Source organism: Aulonocara sp. 'chitande type north' Nkhata Bay, linkage group LG6 (assembly GCF_057382095.1).
Source record: "Aulonocara sp. 'chitande type north' Nkhata Bay isolate Kocher_YH1m ecotype deep benthic linkage group LG6, A_spYH_male_GT1.1, whole genome shotgun sequence".
In the NCBI taxonomy this organism is placed as follows: Eukaryota; Metazoa; Chordata; class Actinopteri; order Cichliformes; family Cichlidae; genus Aulonocara; species Aulonocara sp. 'chitande type north' Nkhata Bay.
In genome coordinates, this window is record NC_141349.1 from 1,761,941 (window position 1) to 1,782,949 (window position 21,009).

The 21,009-nt window shown below is 44.2% G+C and overlaps 1 protein-coding gene across 1 annotated transcript in view; it reads left to right on the forward strand.

Moving 5' to 3' along the window:
• The window catches only part of slc43a1b (solute carrier family 43 member 1b), a 38,262-nt gene extending 19,851 nt beyond the window's left edge, over positions 1-18,411 (forward strand). The window contains exons 11-15 of the mRNA XM_086294577.1: positions 8,705-8,837; positions 9,064-9,193; positions 9,276-9,349; positions 11,675-11,798; positions 11,893-18,411. Of these exons, the coding sequence (XP_086150703.1) occupies positions 8,705-8,837; positions 9,064-9,193; positions 9,276-9,349; positions 11,675-11,798; positions 11,893-12,114 (683 nt within the window). The 3' untranslated portion in view covers positions 12,115-18,411. The remainder of the gene's footprint in view (positions 1-8,704; positions 8,838-9,063; positions 9,194-9,275; positions 9,350-11,674; positions 11,799-11,892) is intronic.
• The last annotated feature ends 2,598 nt before the right edge of the window (positions 18,412-21,009 follow it).

Genomic DNA, 21,009 nt, shown 5'->3' on the forward strand with positions numbered 1-21,009 from the left:
TCTCACCCTCAGGAACCAAAATTTGAACTACTGGATCGACCTCCTTGGTATCATGTGATGTCCGACACAGCACTCCATCTTTTAGTGACAGTCGTTCCCAGTGCCGCAGAAGACAGAACAGGTTTAGACTCCTGTTGCCTCTCACGCTTATTTGGCTGATGGCCCCTCTGTAGATAACAGGCCACCCTTCTTAGCGTTGAGTCCTCCCCTTGCAAGGCAGACCACTGAGATGGCGTGCGTTCAGGAAACAGAGGCACACCACAGGTTACATTTTGTAAACCCTCCTGGTTAGAGTTGCTTACGCCAACACACATTGCTCTGACCACATTTACTTCAACCTGTTTAAAGGATGGAACCTCTACTTCTTCCCTTTGTCCCTCTGTAGCCTCAGTTACTACAGGTGATGGATATCTGGATAGTGCATCTGCACTCTGATTAATACGCCCTGGCCTATATTTGATCTCAAATTGAAAACTAGCCAGGCGTGCTGCCCATCTCTGCTCTAAGCTACCAAGTTTGGCTGAACTCAAATGTACCAAAGGGTTATTGTCTGTGTAAACTGTAAAGGGTACACAATACAGATATTCAGCAAATTTCTTGGTTACTGCCCAGGTCAAGGCCAGAAACTCAAGTTTGAAGGAGCTATAGTTCTTATCATTTTTCTCAGAAGGGCTCAAACTCCTACTAGCAAAAGCAATTACTTTCTCTTTTCCATCCTGAACTTGTGCAAGTACGGCTCCTAAGCCCTGGTTGCTGGCATCTGTGTACAAGATGAAAGGTAGATTAAAATCAGCAAAAGCCAACACTGGTGCAGATGTTAGAGCCATTTTTAAAGAACTAAAGGCTGTGTCACATGTAGAGTTCCATTTAGTGGACAAGGGAACATCCTTCCTCTTAGAATTTTGTGATGCTCCAACTAATATTTGATTTAATGGTTGGGCAATTCTTGCAAAATCTTTCACAAATCTCCGATAATAGCCTGCCAGACCCAGAAATGATTGTAATTGTTTCACAGTAGTTGGAATAGGCCATTCTTGAATACATTTAATCTTGTCAGGGTCTGGAGCAACCCCTTTTGCTGAAACACGATGACCCAAATACTGAACCTCTGGTTTTAGAAGACAGCACTTCTTGGGTTTTAATTTGAGGCCATGCTTTGACAGTTTACCAAGGACTGCATCCAAATGAACCAAGTGGGTGTCAAAATCTGGAGAATAGATTATTACATCATCTAAGTAGACAAGTACAGACTGTAAGTTTTCTTCACCCAGGCATACATGCATCAACCTTTGGAAGGTGGCTGGTGCATTTGACAAGCCAAAGGGCATTCTGGTGAATTCAAATAAACCCATGGGTGTAGTGAAGGCTGTTTTTTCTCTGTCTGGTGGGGACACCCCAACCTGCCAATATCCACTGGCAAGATCAAGTGTGGAAAAATACTTTGCGTTACCCAAACTGGCAAGTGACTCTTCTATTCTTGGAAGAGGGTAAGCATCTTTATGGGTCACAGCATTAGGTTTATGATAATCCACACAAAATCTAAGTGTCCCATCCTTCTTACGGACTAACACAACCGGAGAAGCCCATGGACTGCAACTAGGCACAATGATGTTAGCATCCAACATACCTTGAATAAAACTCTTCACCTCCTGATATAACTTTGGTGGAATTTGTCTATAGCGCTCACGGACTGGTGCAGCATTGCCTGTAGGAATTGAATGCTGCATGGTGCTTGTCAATCCATAATCTTCCTCATGCACAGCAAACACTGCTCGGTGCTTATGCAATAAAGCCTGCAGTTTCTCCAATTCCTCTGTGGACAAATGAAGACCAGTTAAATCAGGGAACATTCATTTCTCCTTGGGCAGGGCTTGTCCATACTCTGTTTACACCAACACGAGTCATGTTCACACTATTCTCTTGTATGATATCTGCTGGGTCAATAATAAAAGTCTTAGCCAACTTCTGATGTCTGTAAAGGTACATTGGTGAGTCATTAAGGTTTTGGACCCTAATCAAAAGCCTCCCATCATGGACTGTAGATAATGTTCTAGCAATTAAGACTTCACCCACCTCGACAGGTTCCACCAGGCATTGATAATCCCTGCCATCCACTCCAGTCTTCGTACGACCCCAAACCAACATCTCACTCTGAGGGGGAATCTGTATAGGATGGCGATTTATGGTACGTACATACCCAATGGACCCATCTGAAGCTGCAAACCGTGCCTGACTGGCACAAATCTGAAAAGCAGTAGTCCAAGCTCTCTGTTCGGCCCCACTAGAGGAGAGGTAGGCTAATGGCTTCTCCTGATCCATTTTTTCATAACACTGAAATAACATTCATACCCAGGACGCCTTCATTGTCGGTTAAACATTGGTCCTTAATCACCAAAAAACCACATTCAGGGAGTTCCACCTGTCCAATCTTCACATGTAGCAATATATAACCCAGGTATGGAATATCTAGTCCATTAGCAGCCTCGAGCACCAGCCAGCTGCTTGCATCCTTCAATTTCATCCCATTACTGCCAAAGTGTTTAGAGAAGTAGCTGTTCTTTATCAGTGACACATTTGATCCAGTATCCAGAATACACTGTATTGGAACATCATCAAGACACAAGCTGACTTTAGGAACTTTTCCAATCAGTTTTTTCACATCAGTTTGAGGCCCATTGGCATCGACACAACCCACTGTCTGGGCCACCACAGTGGTGTTGTCTAGTTTAACGATCCAGATCTAGGCTTGCTTTTACAGAACCGAGCTATGTGGCCTGGCTGGGAACAAGTGTTACAGATGGGGCTACCTTGTTCATCATAGCTGTTTGAGTAGACTCTGGGTCTGCTCCCTCCTTTCTTTCTTGATCTGGACTGGTCAGTCTGTTTCCAGTCCAAAGTCTTTTGTGTAGCTTGATGAAGTTCTGATCGGATTTCTTTGATCAAAGTCTGTGATAAATCATTGAATTGTGTGGTCATTTGCTTGTTCATGTCCTCCCACAACTCTGATTTGATCTGTTCCATATCCTTAGCATTACAGGTCTTGTATCTTTCACCTTTGGCAGCAAAACACTGGACTGGATCAACCATTTCACCATAAACGTGTTCCCTCAGGATTAGTTCTGCTTTAATTTCTGCAAAAGTCAACTGATCATTCATTAGAATTTTTGTTCTGAATTCACCTCTAAGGGCAGTGTCTCTCAAGCCTTCAACCAGATGATCTCTGAGAAGAATATCTTCGTCATTCATACCTCTAGGGTCCTTCCTCTTTAACCTGAGAAAATGTTCTTGTAATCTCAGTGCAAATGAACTGATGTCTTCATGTGTTTCTTGGCGAGCGTTGAAGAACTGAGAGCGCAGGACCGAAGCAGTTGTTTTATCCCCATACAACTTCTCTAACTCATTAAAAATTAGCTCAGATGAATTACGCTTCTCTGGTGCTAGAATTAAAATCTCTCTTTTAGCCTTGCCTTCTAAGTAACAGAGTGTTAATTCTGCTCTAAAATCTACAGGAACTCCTTGCAAAGCAAATGTTGTCTGCAAATTACTTTTCCATTCACCTAGACTAATATCTGAATCCTTCCCTCTAAATTTAGTTGTGACCATATTAAACATAGGGATCATACCAAAGGGCCTAAACCCTGCACTAGAAACTGGTGCTTCTCTATTTGGGCCAGACTGTAATTCACTCTGATCAGTCATCTTGCTTTTGCCCACTACAGATTATGGTAGCCAGATCCTGTCGACAACGCCAGTTGTAACACACCCAAAGAAAGACTCTAGGTCTGACCAACCGTCTCAGTCGTGGGCAAAAAGATGACAGTCAATAAAATTCTAAAAGATACTTTATTGACAAAAAATATCAAGAGATAAAAGATAAAACAGTCCAGTGTCCCATTTATGAATCAAATAAAAACACACAGTCCCAAGGCCAGAGCCAGCTATGCCACACGGCCAGTTACACTCCATGTGTTGCCTGTAACAGGGTTAGAAGTTGTCCTTGGAGACCCACCACCCTGCAAGCATATAGCCAGTGGTCACTCCAGCCTCTGCAACTCTGCTGCCTTTAGGCTGTGGCATATAATAGGCCCTGGCCTGCACAGAGAGACAAAACTACACTTTCACTATAGAATTCATAGGACAAAACCCATCCATCCCAACCATATCTGATTTCATCACAGTACATACCTGCACAGAGAGACAAAACGACACAACAGTGTTTGTAGTGTGGGCTATAAGTAGACCAGTGTATCAGTGCAATCAAGTACACCTGCCTCTAATTAGTCCAACCCCATTCCACCCATTGGCTCACCAAAAATGTGACACACACACAAAACCACTCCCAACCCAGTGCAACTTCACACAATAATATGGAGCTGAATTAACACAGGTACATTAGTCTACCATGTTACACAAGAGTTTAAGTACGGATCCTGGGGAGGGAAAAGGGGCAGCGGCCTGGGTGGAGGTACACTGAGTCACTATAATGAGAAGAGACAGGCAGTCAGTGGCAGTCCAGTGAATCACAGCCAGAGATTAAGCTATGATGGTTATGGTTTACGTGTTGCAGGGGTAGGCGTCAGGCAAGGAGGGTGTCTAGGGGGTCTGGGTGAGGAGTGGTCAAGACAGAGTCCAGAATATACTTGGAGCAACGGCCCTGGCAGGGGGCAGGTAGGTGAAAGGCCACGATGGAGGGAGTGCAACCTGATAGCAGAAAACCAGCGTCCAGACAGAGATGCGTATTTTTCCTGCTTGTGAAGTGTGACGTGGTACTATGACAGAGAGAAAACACTGTGGGTAGAAATGCAAAAGATAAGGTGGCCACGACTAAAGCGAGTTAGCTGAAGATCTGGCAAAGGTCTGTTGTGAGTGCTGGTCTTAAATGCTGGTGACTTGATTGCATTGAGCTGTGAAGGCTGATTGGAGTCTCCGCCTGAAGGTGCAGCCCAGCAGAGTGGAAAAACCCCGCACTCACCTGGACCATGACAGTTGGTTTCAGCCAGTTTGTCTTTCTTGGCTTCTTTAAAATGGCCATGTTCAAACTTTTTGTGGTAGTCCACCTGCAGTTTACTTTGGTGAGCTGTGTCTTCCCTCCCAGTGTTAGCATGTGGCATTATTGCATGTCCACGATGTAACTACTTCTGATGTTTCCTCTACATTTCACCTTCACTAGTTACTTTGCCTTGTTTGGTGTCATTCTTTCCAGCACAACCTCACGTGTCTGAATTTACAGTCATGTTTTCATTTTGACAAACTGTATTAACACAATTGATCTAAAATCAGACAAACAACAAAATCCGAGTAGAAAGTTATATTTGTTACTGTAACAACCACAAACATGTTTATTGAATCATATTTCATAACTTTAAATGCAAATATAAATTGTCAGTTTTAAAATCATACGCACAAGTTTTGCAAACAACAAAGTGATTTGCAGCCATTTACCTTTTTTAACCATGTCAAACTGTTTACAGAACAATCAGCTGTTCTTCAATAAGATGCCACAAATTGTTTGTACCACTCCAAATATTTCTGTCCACTATAAAGGAAACATCACAGCCTGATACCTGCAGGTCTGACAGCAGCAGGTGTGTCACTCCTGTTTCTACCTGGAGACAGCAGTCGCCTCATTGTTCTGACACACAACACAACACTATCCACAACACTATACACTAACTACACAAGACAACACATTAACTACACACTCCAAACACGCTAAATGTCACAAATCTCTCACATCTCAAAACTCGCTCTCTCTCTCTCTCTCTCTCGCCGTCACTCCTAAATCTTCCTAAACAACCAAATGTCATGTTGCCATATCAACATGGTGCATTTTTGCACCAACATGAACGGGCTGATTTTGGTTTGATTTTTCTTTTTTGCTCATTAGCAGAGAGGTCTCGCTGCGCTGTCCTCAGACAGTAAACACACGTATATATTGTTTATCATGAGTCTGGTTTTACGTGGCCTATCAGCACAATTTAAAAACTGGCACCTTGTTGCTTTGTCATCTTGAAGTGGTCATGTGATCGGCTTACCACGACTACTTTATTCTTCCTCAGTCAAACAGCAGCACTCATGCCATTGTTTTGCCCCCTGAGCTCCAGGTGTTGTGCCAAAAAGTGATCGTCGGGCAGAAAGTGATCGCTGTCCGCGGGAGCGCAGCTGCTTAAAGCTGCAGCGCCCAGATTACTTACAGCTACTTCTGTGCAGCTGATATAAGATGCTGTAAACTACAGACAGCTTCAACCGTCTGTTTGCTGTAAAATAGTAACGCGACCGCGCCGCAGTTTCTTGTTAGTAACGGTAACGGCGTTGTAACGATAGGAATAGTAATTAGATTACTCGTTACTGAAAACAGTAACGCTGTTATTCCCATCACTGGTAATCGGACATGTGGGAAGCTGACATGCCGGTTACCTGTCTATGTCGAGAGCACTGAAAAATTCCAGCTCCAGGCCCTGTCCAGTCAATGAAAGAGTCTGCAACATTTAAAGATATTACAGGATGACATCCTAGGTGACAGGTTTGACCAGCCCACAACCCCCCCACCTCCACCCTCACCTTCACTACAGAGTCCTCTCCCCACTCTCCTGCCTCCCTCGCTTCCCCCCCTTCCTGACACCATGACACCCCCCTCCTCCAATCCCTCTCTCAGCAGCAAGACATCTCCCCCCCTCCCCTCCTCCCAAACATCTCCCAGTGTCACAGTGGATCAGGTCAGGAGGCAACTGAGGAAGCTTCGCCCCAGAAAGGCAGCAGGCCCAGACAAGGTGTGTCCTAGGATGCTAAAGGCGTGTGCTGCTGAACTTGGGGAGCCGCTACAACGAGTCTTCAACCTCAGTCTGCGACTGGGGAGAGTGCCCGCCCTATGGAAGACATCCTGCATCGTCCCAGTCCCCAAAAAGAACCGGCCCAATGAGCTGAATGACTTCCTACCGGTGGCACTGACGTCACATCTTATGAAGACTCTAGAGCGGCTCTTCCTCAACCTCCTCCGACCACAGGTACAACATGCCCAGGACCCACTACAGTTTGCATACAAGGCGGGTGTCGGAGTGGAGGATGCCATCCTGTACCTCCTACACAGAGCCCACTCACACCTGGATGGGGGAAAAGGCACGGTCAGGATCCTGTTTCTTGACTTTTCCAGTGCCTTTAATACCATCCGGCCCTGTATGCTTCAGGAAAAACTGAACAGGATGGAGGTGGACCCCTGCCTGGTGGCTTGGATCTCCGACTACCTCACCGACAGACCACAGTACGTCAGGCTGAAGGACATCACGTCTGACACTGTGGTCAGCAGCACAGGAGCACCACAGGGAACTGTGCTGTGCCCTCTTCTCTTCACCCTGTACACCTCTGACTTCTGCTACAACTCTGAATTATGCCATATTCAGAAGTTTGCAGACGACACAGCCATCATGGGGTGTATCTGGGATGATCAGGAAGAGGAGTACAGAAGTCTGGTGAGGAACTTTGTCGCATGGAGTCACACAAACCACCTGCAACTCAAACCTCAAAGACTAAGGAACTGGTTGTGGACTTCGGGATGTCCAGAGAAGGTCCACTGCCGGTTCAGATAGAGGGGGAGGAGGTGGAGGTGGTCAACAAGTACAAGTACCTCGGGCTGTGGGTGGACAATAAACTGGACTGGTCATGCAACACAGAGCACCTGTATAAAAAAGCCCAAAGCCGACTGTACTTCCTCAGGAGGCTGAGGTCTTTTAACATCTGCAGGAAGCTCCTGAGGATGTTTTACCAGTCGGTGGTTGCTGGAGTACTTTTCTATGCTGTGGTGTGCTGGGGGAGCAGCACAGCAAAGAGGGACTCATCCAGGCTGGAGAAACTGATCAGGAGGGCTAGCTCTGTGGTCGGCATGAAGCTGGACACTCTGGTGACAGTGGCAGAGAAAAGGACATTAAAGAAACTGCTGGACATTATGGACAATGCTGGGCATCCTCTGCACACGGCCATAAACAATCAGAAGAGTCTGTTCAGTGACAGGTTGCTTCTCCCCAAGACAAGAACTAACAGACTTAAAAACTCCTTTGTCCCACACGCCATCAGACTGTTTAACTCCTCTCTGGAGGGGAGAGGGAGGGGAGACAGGAGGACAAAGGAGGGGGGAACAACTAAGCTGTAGTGCCTCTGCACCTCACTGTACAATACCTTGTGCAATACTTTTTGTAAATAGTCAACAGTGCAATAGACTCAATACTTGAAATGTGCAATTCACTTGTATTTTTATTTTTTATTCCTATTTATTCTATTTATCCCCTTCGTATATTTTATTTATATTTGTCTCTGTATTTATATGTGTGTGTGTGTGTGTATATATATATATATATATATATATATATATATATATAACAATTCTGTAACTGTAACTTCGGTCGTTGCTGTGCTTTTTTTGGAAGTCGAATTTCCCAGAGGAACCCACCCGAGGGATTAATAAAGTTCTATCTTATCTTATCTTATCTTATTGGCCCACAACGTTTGTTAGACGGGAATAAAAGCTGTAGTACTGGTGGTAAAGAAAAGTAATACAGCTCAGAGATATGGCTTGTGCCAAAGATTTAATGTTAACGTATTGTTGATGGATTTCATTGTATAGGTTCAAGTTGTGTCTGGCCATGGGGCAAATGATATTACCCATGTAAATCACTTTTTATTGACTCCCCCTCTCTATAAATGTCCTCTCCAGTTGGATTCTACTCATCTGTCTTCGGTACGATGCAGCTGCTGTGTCTACTGACCTGTCCGTTGATTGGCTACATCATGGACTGGAGGATGAAGGACTGTGAAGAGGAAAGTCCAAACACACAAACAGACAATTGGTATGAAAAGTGTTCAGGATAAGATACTACAGACAGACCCAAAGGCTGGTGTTTAGTACATAGGATGGGTTTAATGTTAACTTTGAACTTGGATTGCGATATAAAAGAGGAGAAGCCTGGTGGTGTCACTAACATCACAGTGTACCTCTGCATCTTGATTTCACCACATTCAAACTTTTTGTGTAGCCATGAGCCTCTTTTGACACTTGAACTTTGTCCTTCTCAGCCAACTGAATGCCTCAAAGAGGAACAGGAAGATCCAGAAACTCACTAATGCCATGAGAGCTTTCATCTTCACCAACCTCCTGTTGGTCACCTTTGGCATCACATCCCTGATAGACAATTTGCCCTTACAGGTTAGCAAAATCCTGAGCTTCAGAAGTCCTCACTGACACATCCGAGTATCACTGTTAACATCTGACTTTGCTTCTCTGATAGATGGTGTCATTCATTCTGCATACCATAGTAAGAGGATTTGTTCACTCCTGCTGTGGAGGTCTCTATGCTGCTGTGTGGGTAACAACAGGGCTTTTACAAAGCTACAGTATTTATATATTAACATATGTAATGTGAGAGATTTTGCTTACAGTTAGAAACCCTGTAAGGAAGGCATGGGCAAGGAAATCAGAGTTTAAAATATTGATTTTCAGCCCTAACATGGGGTCCTGTGCCCTCGTATAGACGGTACAACTGTACGTGGAAAATGACCACACAGGCAGCTGAACTTTGTTTTATATTGTTAAACTGCATCGCCGAGTGCTGTGACAAGTATTTGGATTCTTTACTTAACTAAAAGACAAATGTTTTTCCATCGAAACATACTTAAAATGCCAAAACCTTCCAGGGTTTATGGCTGAGATAGGCTGTAGCCATCCCCCAACCCTGAAACTCTAAAGCAGTTTTTTCAACAGAACATTGTTTTCCTCTCTTATGATTAACCAAACAAGCAACATCACTGAGCTTCACGTTCCCGTTAACACAGACAGACATCAGACCACTGTGGAAAAGCAAATTAGTCAGCTGGAACATCCTTAAGTTGAAGCTTAGAGAAGAAAGAGACCCCAAATTTTAAAAGCAGTTTAAAAAAATGGATAAATACAGGGAGTGCAGAATTATTAGGCAAATGAGTATTTTGTCCACATCATCCTCTCCATGCATGTTGTCTTACTCCAAGCTGTATAGGCTCGAAAGTCTACTACCAATTAAGCATATTAGGTGATGTGCATCTCTGTAATGAGAAGGGGTGTGGTCTAATGACATCAACACCCTATATCAGGTGTGCATAATTATTAGGCAACGTCCTTTCCTTTGGCAAAATGGGTCAAAAGAAGGACTTGACAGGCTCAGAAAAGTCAAAAATAGTGAGATATCTTGCAGAGGGATGCAGCAGTCTCAAAATTGCAAAGCTTCTGAAGCGTGATCATCGAACAATCAAGCGTTTCATTCAAAATAGTCAACAGGGTCGCAAGAAGCGTGTGGAAAAACCAAGGTGCAAAATAACTGCCCATGAACTGAGAAAAGTCAAGCGTGCAGCTGCCAAGATGCCACTTGCCACCAGTTTGGCCATATTTCAGAGCTGCAACATCACTGGAGTGCCCAAAAGCACAAGGTGTGCAATACTCAGAGACATGGCCGAGGTAAGAAAGGCTGAAAGACGACCACCACTGAACAAGACACACAAGCTGAAACGTCAAGACTGGGCCAAGAAATATCTCAAGACTGGTTTTTCTAAGGTTTTATGGACTGATGAAATGAGAGTGAGTCTTGATGGGCCAGATGGATGGGCCCGTGGCTGGATTGGTAAAGGGCAGAGAGCTCCAGTCCGACTCAGACGCCAGCAAGGTGGAGGTGGAGTACTGGTTTGGGCTGGTATCATCAAAGATGAGCTTGTGGGGCCTTTTCGGGTTGAGGATGGAGTCAAGCTCAACTCCCAGTCCTACTGCCAGTTTCTGGAAGACACCTTCTTCAAGCAGTGGTACAGGAAGAAGTCTGCATCCTTCAAGAAAAACATGATGTTCATGCAGGACAATGCTCCATCACACGCGTCCAAGTACTCCACAGCGTGGCTGGCAAGAAAGGGTATAAAAGAAGAAGAACTAATGACATGGCCTCCTTGTTCACCTGATCTGAACCCCATTGAGAACCTGTGGTCCATCATCAAATGTGAGATTTACAAGGAGGGAAAACAGTACACCTCTCTGAACAGTGTCTGGGAGGCTGTGGTTGCTGCTGCACGCAATGTTGATAGTGAACAGATCAAAACACTGACAGAATCCATGGATGGCAGGCTTTTGAGTGTCCTTGCAAAGAAAGGTGGCTATATTGGTCGCTGATTTGTTTTTGTTTTGTTTTTGAATGTCAGAAATGTATATTTGTGAATGTGGAGATGTTATATTGGTTTCACTGGTAAAAATAAATAATTGAAATGGGTATATATTTGTTTTTTGTTAAGTTGCCTAATAATTATGCACAGTAATAGTCACCTGCACACACAGATATCCCCCTAAAATAGCTAAAACTAAAAACAAACTAAAAACTACTTCCAAAAACATTCAGCTTTGATATTAATGAGTTTTTTGGGTTCGTTGAGAACATGGTTGTTGTTCAATAATAACATTATTCCTCAAAAATACAACTTGCCTAATAATTCTGCACTCCCTGTACATGACTGTATGATTGTGAAAAGGGCCAGAGTCAGCCAGAGTTCATGAGCTCTGTCTGTAATACATTAATACATGAGAGTCCCTTGGGTTGGGTTCGGTGTACTTTAGCAGTAATTTAAGAATGAATGAATACAAATGAACGAGAAAAAGAAGCTCGTCTACCTCTCTTTCTAGATATCCAGCCAACCACTTCGGGACACTGACAGGTATGCAGTCAATGATCAGTGCTGCGTTTGCCCTGCTTCAACAACCACTGTTCATATTGATGGTGGGACCCCTCAGTGGAAATCCTTACTGGGTAGGACACGTGCACACCGAGAGGAGTTTTTCAACAACGGGTTTTAGAAGAGCTTTGGTTTGAAACATGTACCGACGCTGTCTCCTTACCACAGATCAATCTGGGCCTTCTCATCTTCTCCCTTGCTGGCTTCCTGTTGCCAGGCTACCTGTTCTATCACCGGAGAAACCTGATCAGGGCAAAGGCAGAACACGATAGGACAGCTGCCGGCCAATCGAAGACTGAAAATGTTGCTCTAACCCAGTCATTCGGTGGAACTGCTAAGACCCTAGCCAATGGGGATGCAGCTAATGAACTCATGCCAAATGGTGTTTAAGATGAAATGAATAACTTAGTAAGTAGTTTGCTCATTTTTGAGGATATAAATCAAACTTGATTATGAAAAGGACAACACACACAAACCAAAGAAAACATATATTTAAAAAAATAACATCCTGCATTACTCCGTGAGTGAGAATAAGAGTTGGCTGTGACGAACGGCTTGTTCAGAAGAGCTTCAATCCCCATATGACCCTGGAAATATGTGGGAAACATCCTGTATCCTTTCATCCTGTTCACCACATGCAGCAGTTTTATGAGAACATTTCCAGCTGTAGTTTAAACTGTGACGGTGGTCTGTGGGCTTGTGCTTACAAAGCAATGCAAGTGTAGAAATTCAAGCAAGCGTGCAGATATGAAATGCTTATTACACAAGTTATGAGCTTGTTTGGTTTGTTTAAATATTCTAGTTATTTAAAGTGGGTTTAAAGTCACTTGTTTCCTGGTAACTGAGGACAATTATGGACAATATTGTTACGATCTTGAGAAAATAATTTATGTTAATGGTAATATGGAAAAAGAACTGTTGATAGTTCACAAACGTTATTTTCAGAATTATAAACTTCTGCTGCTGCCACTGTGTAACGTGGTTTGACACAGTAAACTGTTACAGAGCTCTTGACCAATCACATTAGGGCGCCTGTTCCTCTGAGGTCCCGCCCTCCAACCTTGTGGTCGGGTTGATTTGAGTGAGCAGAATTTAGTTTCAACAACAGTTCCTTGCGTGAGCTTGAATTCACTGCAGCACTCGCATGCATGATGGCGTCTTTGTGTGTGTGGCTGCTGACTCTCTGCACACAGACTGCTGAACTTACGCACAAGAAATGTCATTGCATCATTGCAGTGAGCACCTGTGCCCATGAAAGATGACCTTGTAAACACAGGTGGGTGGTGCTTTCATGCTCACAGCCAAACGTGTGTGCTTGTGATGACCATATTAGGGACCTGCCCTCTCTGTGACATCATACAGGTTGGAGAGTAGAAAAAACTGTAGAAGAAAAGTGTTTAGAGCATCCTGCAGTCGAAGCTTTTGGCTTACAGAGATTACTTGTGCATTTGCTGAGCTCATTATTTGAAACATTAGCCAGGTTTAGCATGAGCATGCACATTTCATTGTCCCCTTAGGCTAGGAGGTTTGGAGGAAGTCAGTACCACTGCAAAGAACAGGGTCTAGTTAAATTCCAGAGAAATTAATTTTGAAGACATAAATGTCTGTGCTCTGGGCTTTAGTTATATTTAAAATACAGACATTTGAGGTTATGGCTTGAAGCACTGAAGGCTAGTCATGGCCGAAGTACTTCTGTGCTAACATTACATGCTGGAAACAATTATGACATGTGACAAAATGTCACATGTCAGATGACTAATCTGTTGAATCTTTGCGATTGTTTGACTGTAACATCTGAGTTACACAAAGCCAACCCTCGCCCTGTGCCTAAGAGCAGGCCAGAGCTGACCTGGTGAGTGCTCAGCCCTTAGGGACTTGGCAGTTCCTTTGTTCCATCAGCTTGGAGAACTTCCTTCAGTTCTTCTGTGGATTTGTTAGTGTCTTATTTTTATGAAGTGAGAGTAACAGAATTCATGAAAATAACTTTCACGCTGTTAGAAGATCATCTTCAGCATAATTAAGTCATTTTTTATAGACGAGTTTTTGCTCGAAGTGGAGAAATCGTTCTCTTAGCTGATGTTTCCTAAATGAATCGAGGATTGACCAGTCGGCACTTCCTTATGTTGAAGTAGCTACTGCTGGCTCTAACATGAAAGCAGCAGGATTAAATAATGTGTATGAATCACTGACAATCATCCCACACTGGGTATAAAAGCAATAGCTTGTCTCTGACTGCCAGATGGCAGCTTGTAACTAGGATGGCTTCATCTTACCTTTTAAACGTGAGTGAAGTTTATGTTCTTTACTTTGAGCACACACAGGTGTGGAAACGTGTGAAACATAAATATTTTGTTTCAGTATGGTCACTTCATCAAATCCTAGGACCAAGGACCAAGTGTAACTGTAGTGTCGGTTTGGTTAACCGATGCAGGTACGGGGATTTGCTTTCCCCTTGTTTCCTCATCGTTATTCATATTTCCTAATCCTTAAATGCGGACAGGTTGCGAACACATTGCCATTAGTGAATGAGTCTTTGTCAATGAGCACAACTCAAAGGACACGACTGGCTGCCAGTTTGTTGTGTATTTCTGTAGAACATGAAGGCTGTTGAGTGCAAATGTAATAACTGAATGTGAACTTCTACCCATGTAAACAGCTGCAGATGTGTGATCTTCAACTATTTACCACAGTTAACTCTTCTATTATCAGAAACTGTTGTTGTAATACTCAGCATGTCACAAAAACTTATCCTGAGAATAATTTTCAACCCAGTTGGTATTATGATTTCCTGCTGCAAAGACAAAGGTTGTGGGGAGAAATAAACTGTTAGCTGTTGTACCCTGTTACATTGCATACATGTGATTTATTGCTGACATTTTAAAAGACACAAACACACTAGTATTTAAAACCTTGGGAATTAGGACTGTACTGTGCTTTTCCGGTCAGACTGGCTTTCTCATTGGTGGTGGTTTGTTTTTGCTGTACTTTATCCCAGTTTGAGGGTATTTATAACAGATTACTCTGTTCAGGCCAGTGTTTCTTAGGAGAAAAATCCCCACTACCAGCAGAACACCCAGCCAGTTGTAGAGCAGGTTCGATCCTTGGCTTCCCCAGTCTGCATGCCCAAGTATTCTTGGTGCTCTCCGATGCATCCATCGCAGTGTGTATGAATGTTGGTTAGATTGCACTTATGTATAGAAGGAAGTGCTTGTATGAGTGGGTGTGATTGGGTGAATGAGGCATGTTGTATAGAGCGCTTTGAGTACTCCGGGAGAGTAGAAAAGCGCTATATAATGATCAGTCCATTTACCATTACCAAATAAACAGGAATCAAAAGAAACAATACTCAACATGTGCATCTGGCATAACTGAGGAGATGTGCAGGACTAAAGATGTGGAGGTTAAGTTCAGTGCATTTATTTACAGTGAATGTTAAAAATGTTAATAAATGCCGTAATGCAAAGTGAATGGGCAGTAGTCAGAGGATTCCTCGGCACCAGCTCAGGAAAAGAGTCTCTTCCCACAGGAAAATCTTTTCTCACTCTCAGTAACTGACATCAGGAGGACATCCAGGAATCCTGAGCAGACGAGAACAAAGAGGTGCATCAAGTAAGATGAGCCATCAAAACTGATTGTTTCCTGCTTGACGATTCAGTGTCAAATGAAGGTCTTAAACAGCAGCCAGGCCTATCACAGGATTGTCAACAGGTAAGTTAATTAACACAGGCATGCTGGACTGAAGGGGGGGAAACAGGAGGACCAGACCCCACAACAGAAGGTGTGAATAATGCAAACATACACTCCCACAGACAGAGGAGAGGAGCGACAGATAGAAAGAGTGAGCCAGCACAGGAGGACTGAAGGACCATGACACCAATCCACAACTGCTCTTCTGGGCCATATCACTCCTGCTCCACCAGATATCGTAGATCTCTCCTGCGATGTCGAACATTCATAATCTGCTGGCCAGTAAAGGCTGGCTCACTGAGGCTGAACCAACCAAGAGTGGGTTTGATCTGAGAAACATGTTATTGATTCTCATATTTTGAGCTGACAGACACAGGATTAAACAGAGCCTCAATTTCAAACGGTCTGATGAAGTTTGGAGACGTTTTATCAGATTCCGTTCTTAGAGGAATTTTCTTTGTTGATAACCAAACCTTTTGTCTCGGCATGTAACTTGGAGTTTGGTCTGGACGACTTTTATTTCGATCCTTGGTCCACAATAGTGCTGCCCGAGCTGCCTTCCAGATCCGCTGACAGCAGCAGAGAGGATTTGGCATTGCTGGAAACAGTGGAGGTTGATACCCGAGGAGTGCTTCAAACTGAAAGAGACCAGGGGCTGATGGTGTCATGGTGTTTTGTGCATACTTAATCCAGGTGAGTTGCGTGCTCCGGGTGGACTGATTAAGGGAAGTGATGCAGTTCTGTGAATGGAAACCAGAAGAAGAAAGGTTCACCTGGACACCGAGGATGGAGCAGAATTCTTTCATACAAGTGCTGTAAATTAAGGACCCTGGATTGAAACTATGTCCAGTCGAATTCAATGAACACATCGTCTACCAGGAGCTGAAGCAAGTGTGCAGCTTTTGAAAAATGATCAACAATAGTGAGGATTATTGTGTTACCAGAGCAAGGGGACAAGCCGGTGAGAAAATACACTTCAATGTGGGACCAAGGACTTCCTGGAGTTGGAAGTTGGTGGAGCAGACCGACTGAAGGAGACCTGGAAGATTTGTTCTGAGCACACACTGTACAGGCAGCAACGCATTCTTTTTTCATCTTTTATCAAGATATCAACGAGTATTTACGGGTCGATCTACGTCCCGTCCCATATGGTCGCGAGCAGTGGGTAGTGACTGAAAGAATGAGATCTCGGATACAAGCGGTGGAACTGGTCTTCCTCTGAAGGGTGGCTGGCCTCTCCCTTAGAGATTTGGTGAGAAGTTCGGCCATCCAGGAAAGGGCTCAGAGTAGAGCTGCTGCTCCTTCGCATCAAAAGGAGCCAGTTGAGGTGGTTCAGGCATCTCATAAGGATGCCTTCTGGGCGCCTCCTGGGTGAGGAGTTCAGGGCATGTGCCAACTGGAGGAGGCCCTGGGGCAGACACGCTGGAGAGATTATATTTGTCGGCTTGCCTTGGTCTTTCCCCGGATAAGCTGGAGGAGGTGGCGGGGGAGAGGAAAGTCTGGGCTTCTCTGCTTAGGCTGCTGCCCCTGCAACCCGGCCCCAGAAAAGCAGAAGAAGATGGATCGATGGATCTTTTATCTTTTTTATGTTTGCAACCAAAACAGAAGCTTGAAGAATTACATTATTACTGGGATGATATGCAAACTCGGAGGTATGAGCTCAGTGGATGACCTGGGAGTGGACACAAGAGGGGACAAAAAGAGGTGGCCCATTACCTGGGCCTATATGTCTCCTTCTCTGATTCACACCAAGTGATTTGCATCATATAAATCAAGTTTTGAAAAGATTGTGGGTCGCTACAACAGTTCAAATGCTGATGATAACAGAGGCGATGGATATTTGTTTTTAACTGTGAGGGATGTGTTTGCTCAGCCAAGGGTATCCTAACACTAGCACTGCAAAAGTATACTTGGATATGTTCTGAGTGGGCACTGGATTTATAGAGAGAGAGAGATCATTTCCAGGAGACGTGTCCAGTCCAACTGTGAAACTTGAAGGAGTTTGGATAATTCTTCCAGGGGAATCTTGAGTGTGGCAGTCAGGTTCTACTCAGGAAAATTCTGCTCTGCTCCAGAATCAATTAAGGCTTGGACAGAATATGAAATAGACCGGGAAACAAGTTTATCTGGCAACAACAATCTTGGCAGGGAATGTTTCTTTAACTTCCATCCATCCATTTGCTTCTGCTTATCCTTTTCAGAGTTTGCTGGAGCTTATCCCAGCGAGAGGTGGGGTACACCCTGGACAGGTCGCCAGTCTGTTGCAGGGCTAACGCACAGACAACCATTCACACCTATTCACATTAACCTATCCCCACTAGATGCATGTCTTTGGACTGTGGGAGCAAGCCGGAGTAACCGGGGAGAACATGCTAAACTCCACACAGAAAGACCCCAGCCTGATGGTGGAACTGAACCCAGTCCCATCTTGCTTTTCAACAACAGTGCTAACCACCGTGCCACCCCCTTTACCTTTATTTAACGTGCCCACCAGTATCCCCACCTTTCCTGAGGGGTGTTGTCTTTTATATGCCGCAGATATGTTTAAAAAAAACTCACCTTCTGTCATGGTCCCTGTGCCCCCCCGGACAGCCCAGTGTGGCCACAAGTGTTTGTTGTTTTTGTCTCACTCTCTCTCTCCTACCTGTCTGCCTGGGCAGAGCTCTGATTGGGCTCCCGCCCTTGGCCCACGCACCTGCAGCTGATCTCGGGTGAATTGCAGTTCTCTGGCTCTTAAGGCTGGGGCTCTGAGCTATTCGTCGCTGGAATATTGAGTGACCCTCGTCAGTATTGCCTGGCTTCATTGTGAATTAGTTGTTCCCGTGCTTGCCGCCGACTTACCCTCGTCTATGTTGATAGGTTTATCTGGACCTGCCCGTTTTGATTCCTGGACCCCGTGAGTGTGAGTGGGTTGCCCGTGTGAGGAGTGTTTGGACGAGGAGCGGAGCGAGTGTGAAGACGTGTGTTTCCCCCCTGTTGACCCCCGGGACCCTGGTGTCCCCCCCCCCCCCCCCCTTCACGTGTACATAGCGCACCGGAGTGTCTAATAAAGTGTTGTTAAACTGTTGAGTCCGTTCCACCCCCGTTCTGTCACGGAGGTGGAACGGACTCAGGTGCAGACTGAAGTAGCACGGTTCAACAACACTTTATTAAACACTCCGAGCGAGAGAAAAACAACAAGCACTTGTGGCCACACTGGGCTGGCCGGGGGGGGGCACAGGGACCATGACACCTTCTCTGATTATTCTGTGTCTCTCAAATGGAGAAAGCCACGCCTGGCCAACTTCTGTCACACCTTTCAGGAAGTCCTCCGGGAAAACTCCACCAGAACTTGGGGTTATTCTAACCAGGGCAGCAGATCGTGCTGGTGATAGGACAGTGGAAACAGACATACCTCAACTCTGAAGACTGGCATCTTGTTGGCCAGAGACATGGTGGAGTAGTCCCTATGTATATCCAGCTGGGCTTTTTGGAGGACAGGGGAGCAGCAAATTCAGGTCTGGGTCGAGATGTGGCTAAATCATTCTGTCATAACCAGAGATGGGTTATGACAGACTGTAATCTGATTACTTTTTTCAGGTAACGAGTAAAGTAAGGGATTACTATTGCAAAAACGGTAATTAGATTACCGTTACTTTCCCGTAGGAACGCTGCGTTACTGCGTTACTAAAACCGTGATTTTTTTTGCGAGAATGTCTCATGACAGTGACGTGAGCGAGTGCGACGTTTGTGACAACAGCTGTGTGCAGATCAACAGTGGACAGTGTTGGGGAGTAACGGAATACATGTACCGCCGTTACGTATTTAGAATACAAAATATGAGTAACTGTATTCCGTTACAGTTACCGTTTAAAAAGGTGGTATTCAGAATACAGTTACTTGAAATAAATGGATTACACGGCGGTACTTTCCTGTTTCATTTTGTCGCGGGTCAGGACTGTTTGGGTTTTGTTTGACAGCTACGTTCTGTTGTTCCAGGCGGCAGCGTTACGGTTGCCATGGTTACAGGGCGACGCTCTCTCTCTCTGCGACTGTGTGCTTCCTGGGTGAGAGAGCGCCTTTTCGTTGTTGTTGTTGTGCTAAGCTAACAGGCAGAATGCTACAAGCATAGCTCTAAAGAATGTAGCATCATGGGCAGTGTAGTCCGTGCTGCTGGGAGAATGGACTGCCATACACGTTATGGGTCTGTGAGCGCGAGGAGGGAGAAAAAGGGGAGTGGAAAGGTATGAGTTGTCGTCGAGGAAAAACGGGAGCTGGAAGCATGTAAATATAATAATAACCACTGCAGCCAAGAAGAGAGCCTGACGAGCCCAGTTGTAAGTAAGCTATTTAGACTCGACTGTACACTGTGTTCGTGTTTTCCTCCGAAAACAATAAGTTCCGTTGGAGCAGCCTTTCAACGCCTCTCTCTGTCTCTCGCAAGAAAAGTTGACCCACACAACAAAGTAAAGCTATTTTTCGGCTACGAGCTGACAGGGACCCCGCCGTATTAGTCAGAGGTCCCTTTACTACAGTTCGGAGTCGCGGACCTTCAGTAATAGTAATAAATCACACAGCAATAGTACATTCACGTTGTTGTAAAAAGCATGATAATATATTAAGAAATCCAAAGTATTCAGAATACGTTACTGTCATTGAGTAACGTAACGGAATACGTTACAGAATACATTTTGGGGCATGTATTCTGTATTCTGTAGTGGAATACATTTTAAAAGTAACCTTCCCAACACTGACAGTGGATCATATATCGATTGTGGGAGAGAGTATGAGTGTGCAGCGTTTAAAGCGTGGAAGTACTGACCTTACTTTGAGTTTGATTCCATAAAAAGTGACAAAAACATTAGTGTCCGCTGTGCGTGGGAAGAAAACTTCTTTTTACAGCGAAAAAAAACCCTAAACCTCCAAGCAAGCACCGAGTAGCTACGACGTGATGGGAAACTCACAGAGAAACTCGCGGATTCTTCCACTGACCGCGGCACACCTGCACCAGGGTAAACCTCCGCCTACCCCACTCCTGCTTTACAGGTGAAAATAGAGCAACAGGACCGCTGAGTCTTTGACTTTATTTATGTTCTGCTGTGTTTTACTTGCATCTATTTGAAAGACTGAGTGTAAACACAAAAAAATATTTTATTTTATGTGCTGGAATGTGCAGAAAATAGGTTTAAATGTTAAACTAATTTCTTCCAGTCAGAGAATGTTGCATATAATTAAATATTTGCTTGATGCATAAAGTTAAAAGATTAAAACTAATAAAACAAGTTTTAAAAAGAGACTTTTCCATTTGATTACATTTTGTATGATGGATTATGCAGAAAAAGTAGAATTGGGCTGAAAGATCTATCACTTTATCACCTATTCAGGTTGTAAATCGTGTTTTTAAAAAGTAACTAAGTAACTAAGTAATTAATTACTTTTGAAAATAAGTAATCAGTAAAGTAACGGGATTACTTTTTTGGGGAAGTAATCAGTAATTAGTTACTGATTACTTTTTTCAAGTAACTTGACCAACACTGGTCATAACTAAGGAGATCTGAGGACTCAAGATGTGGGAGGTTAAGCTCAGCACGTTTATTTACAGTGATTGTTCGATAATAA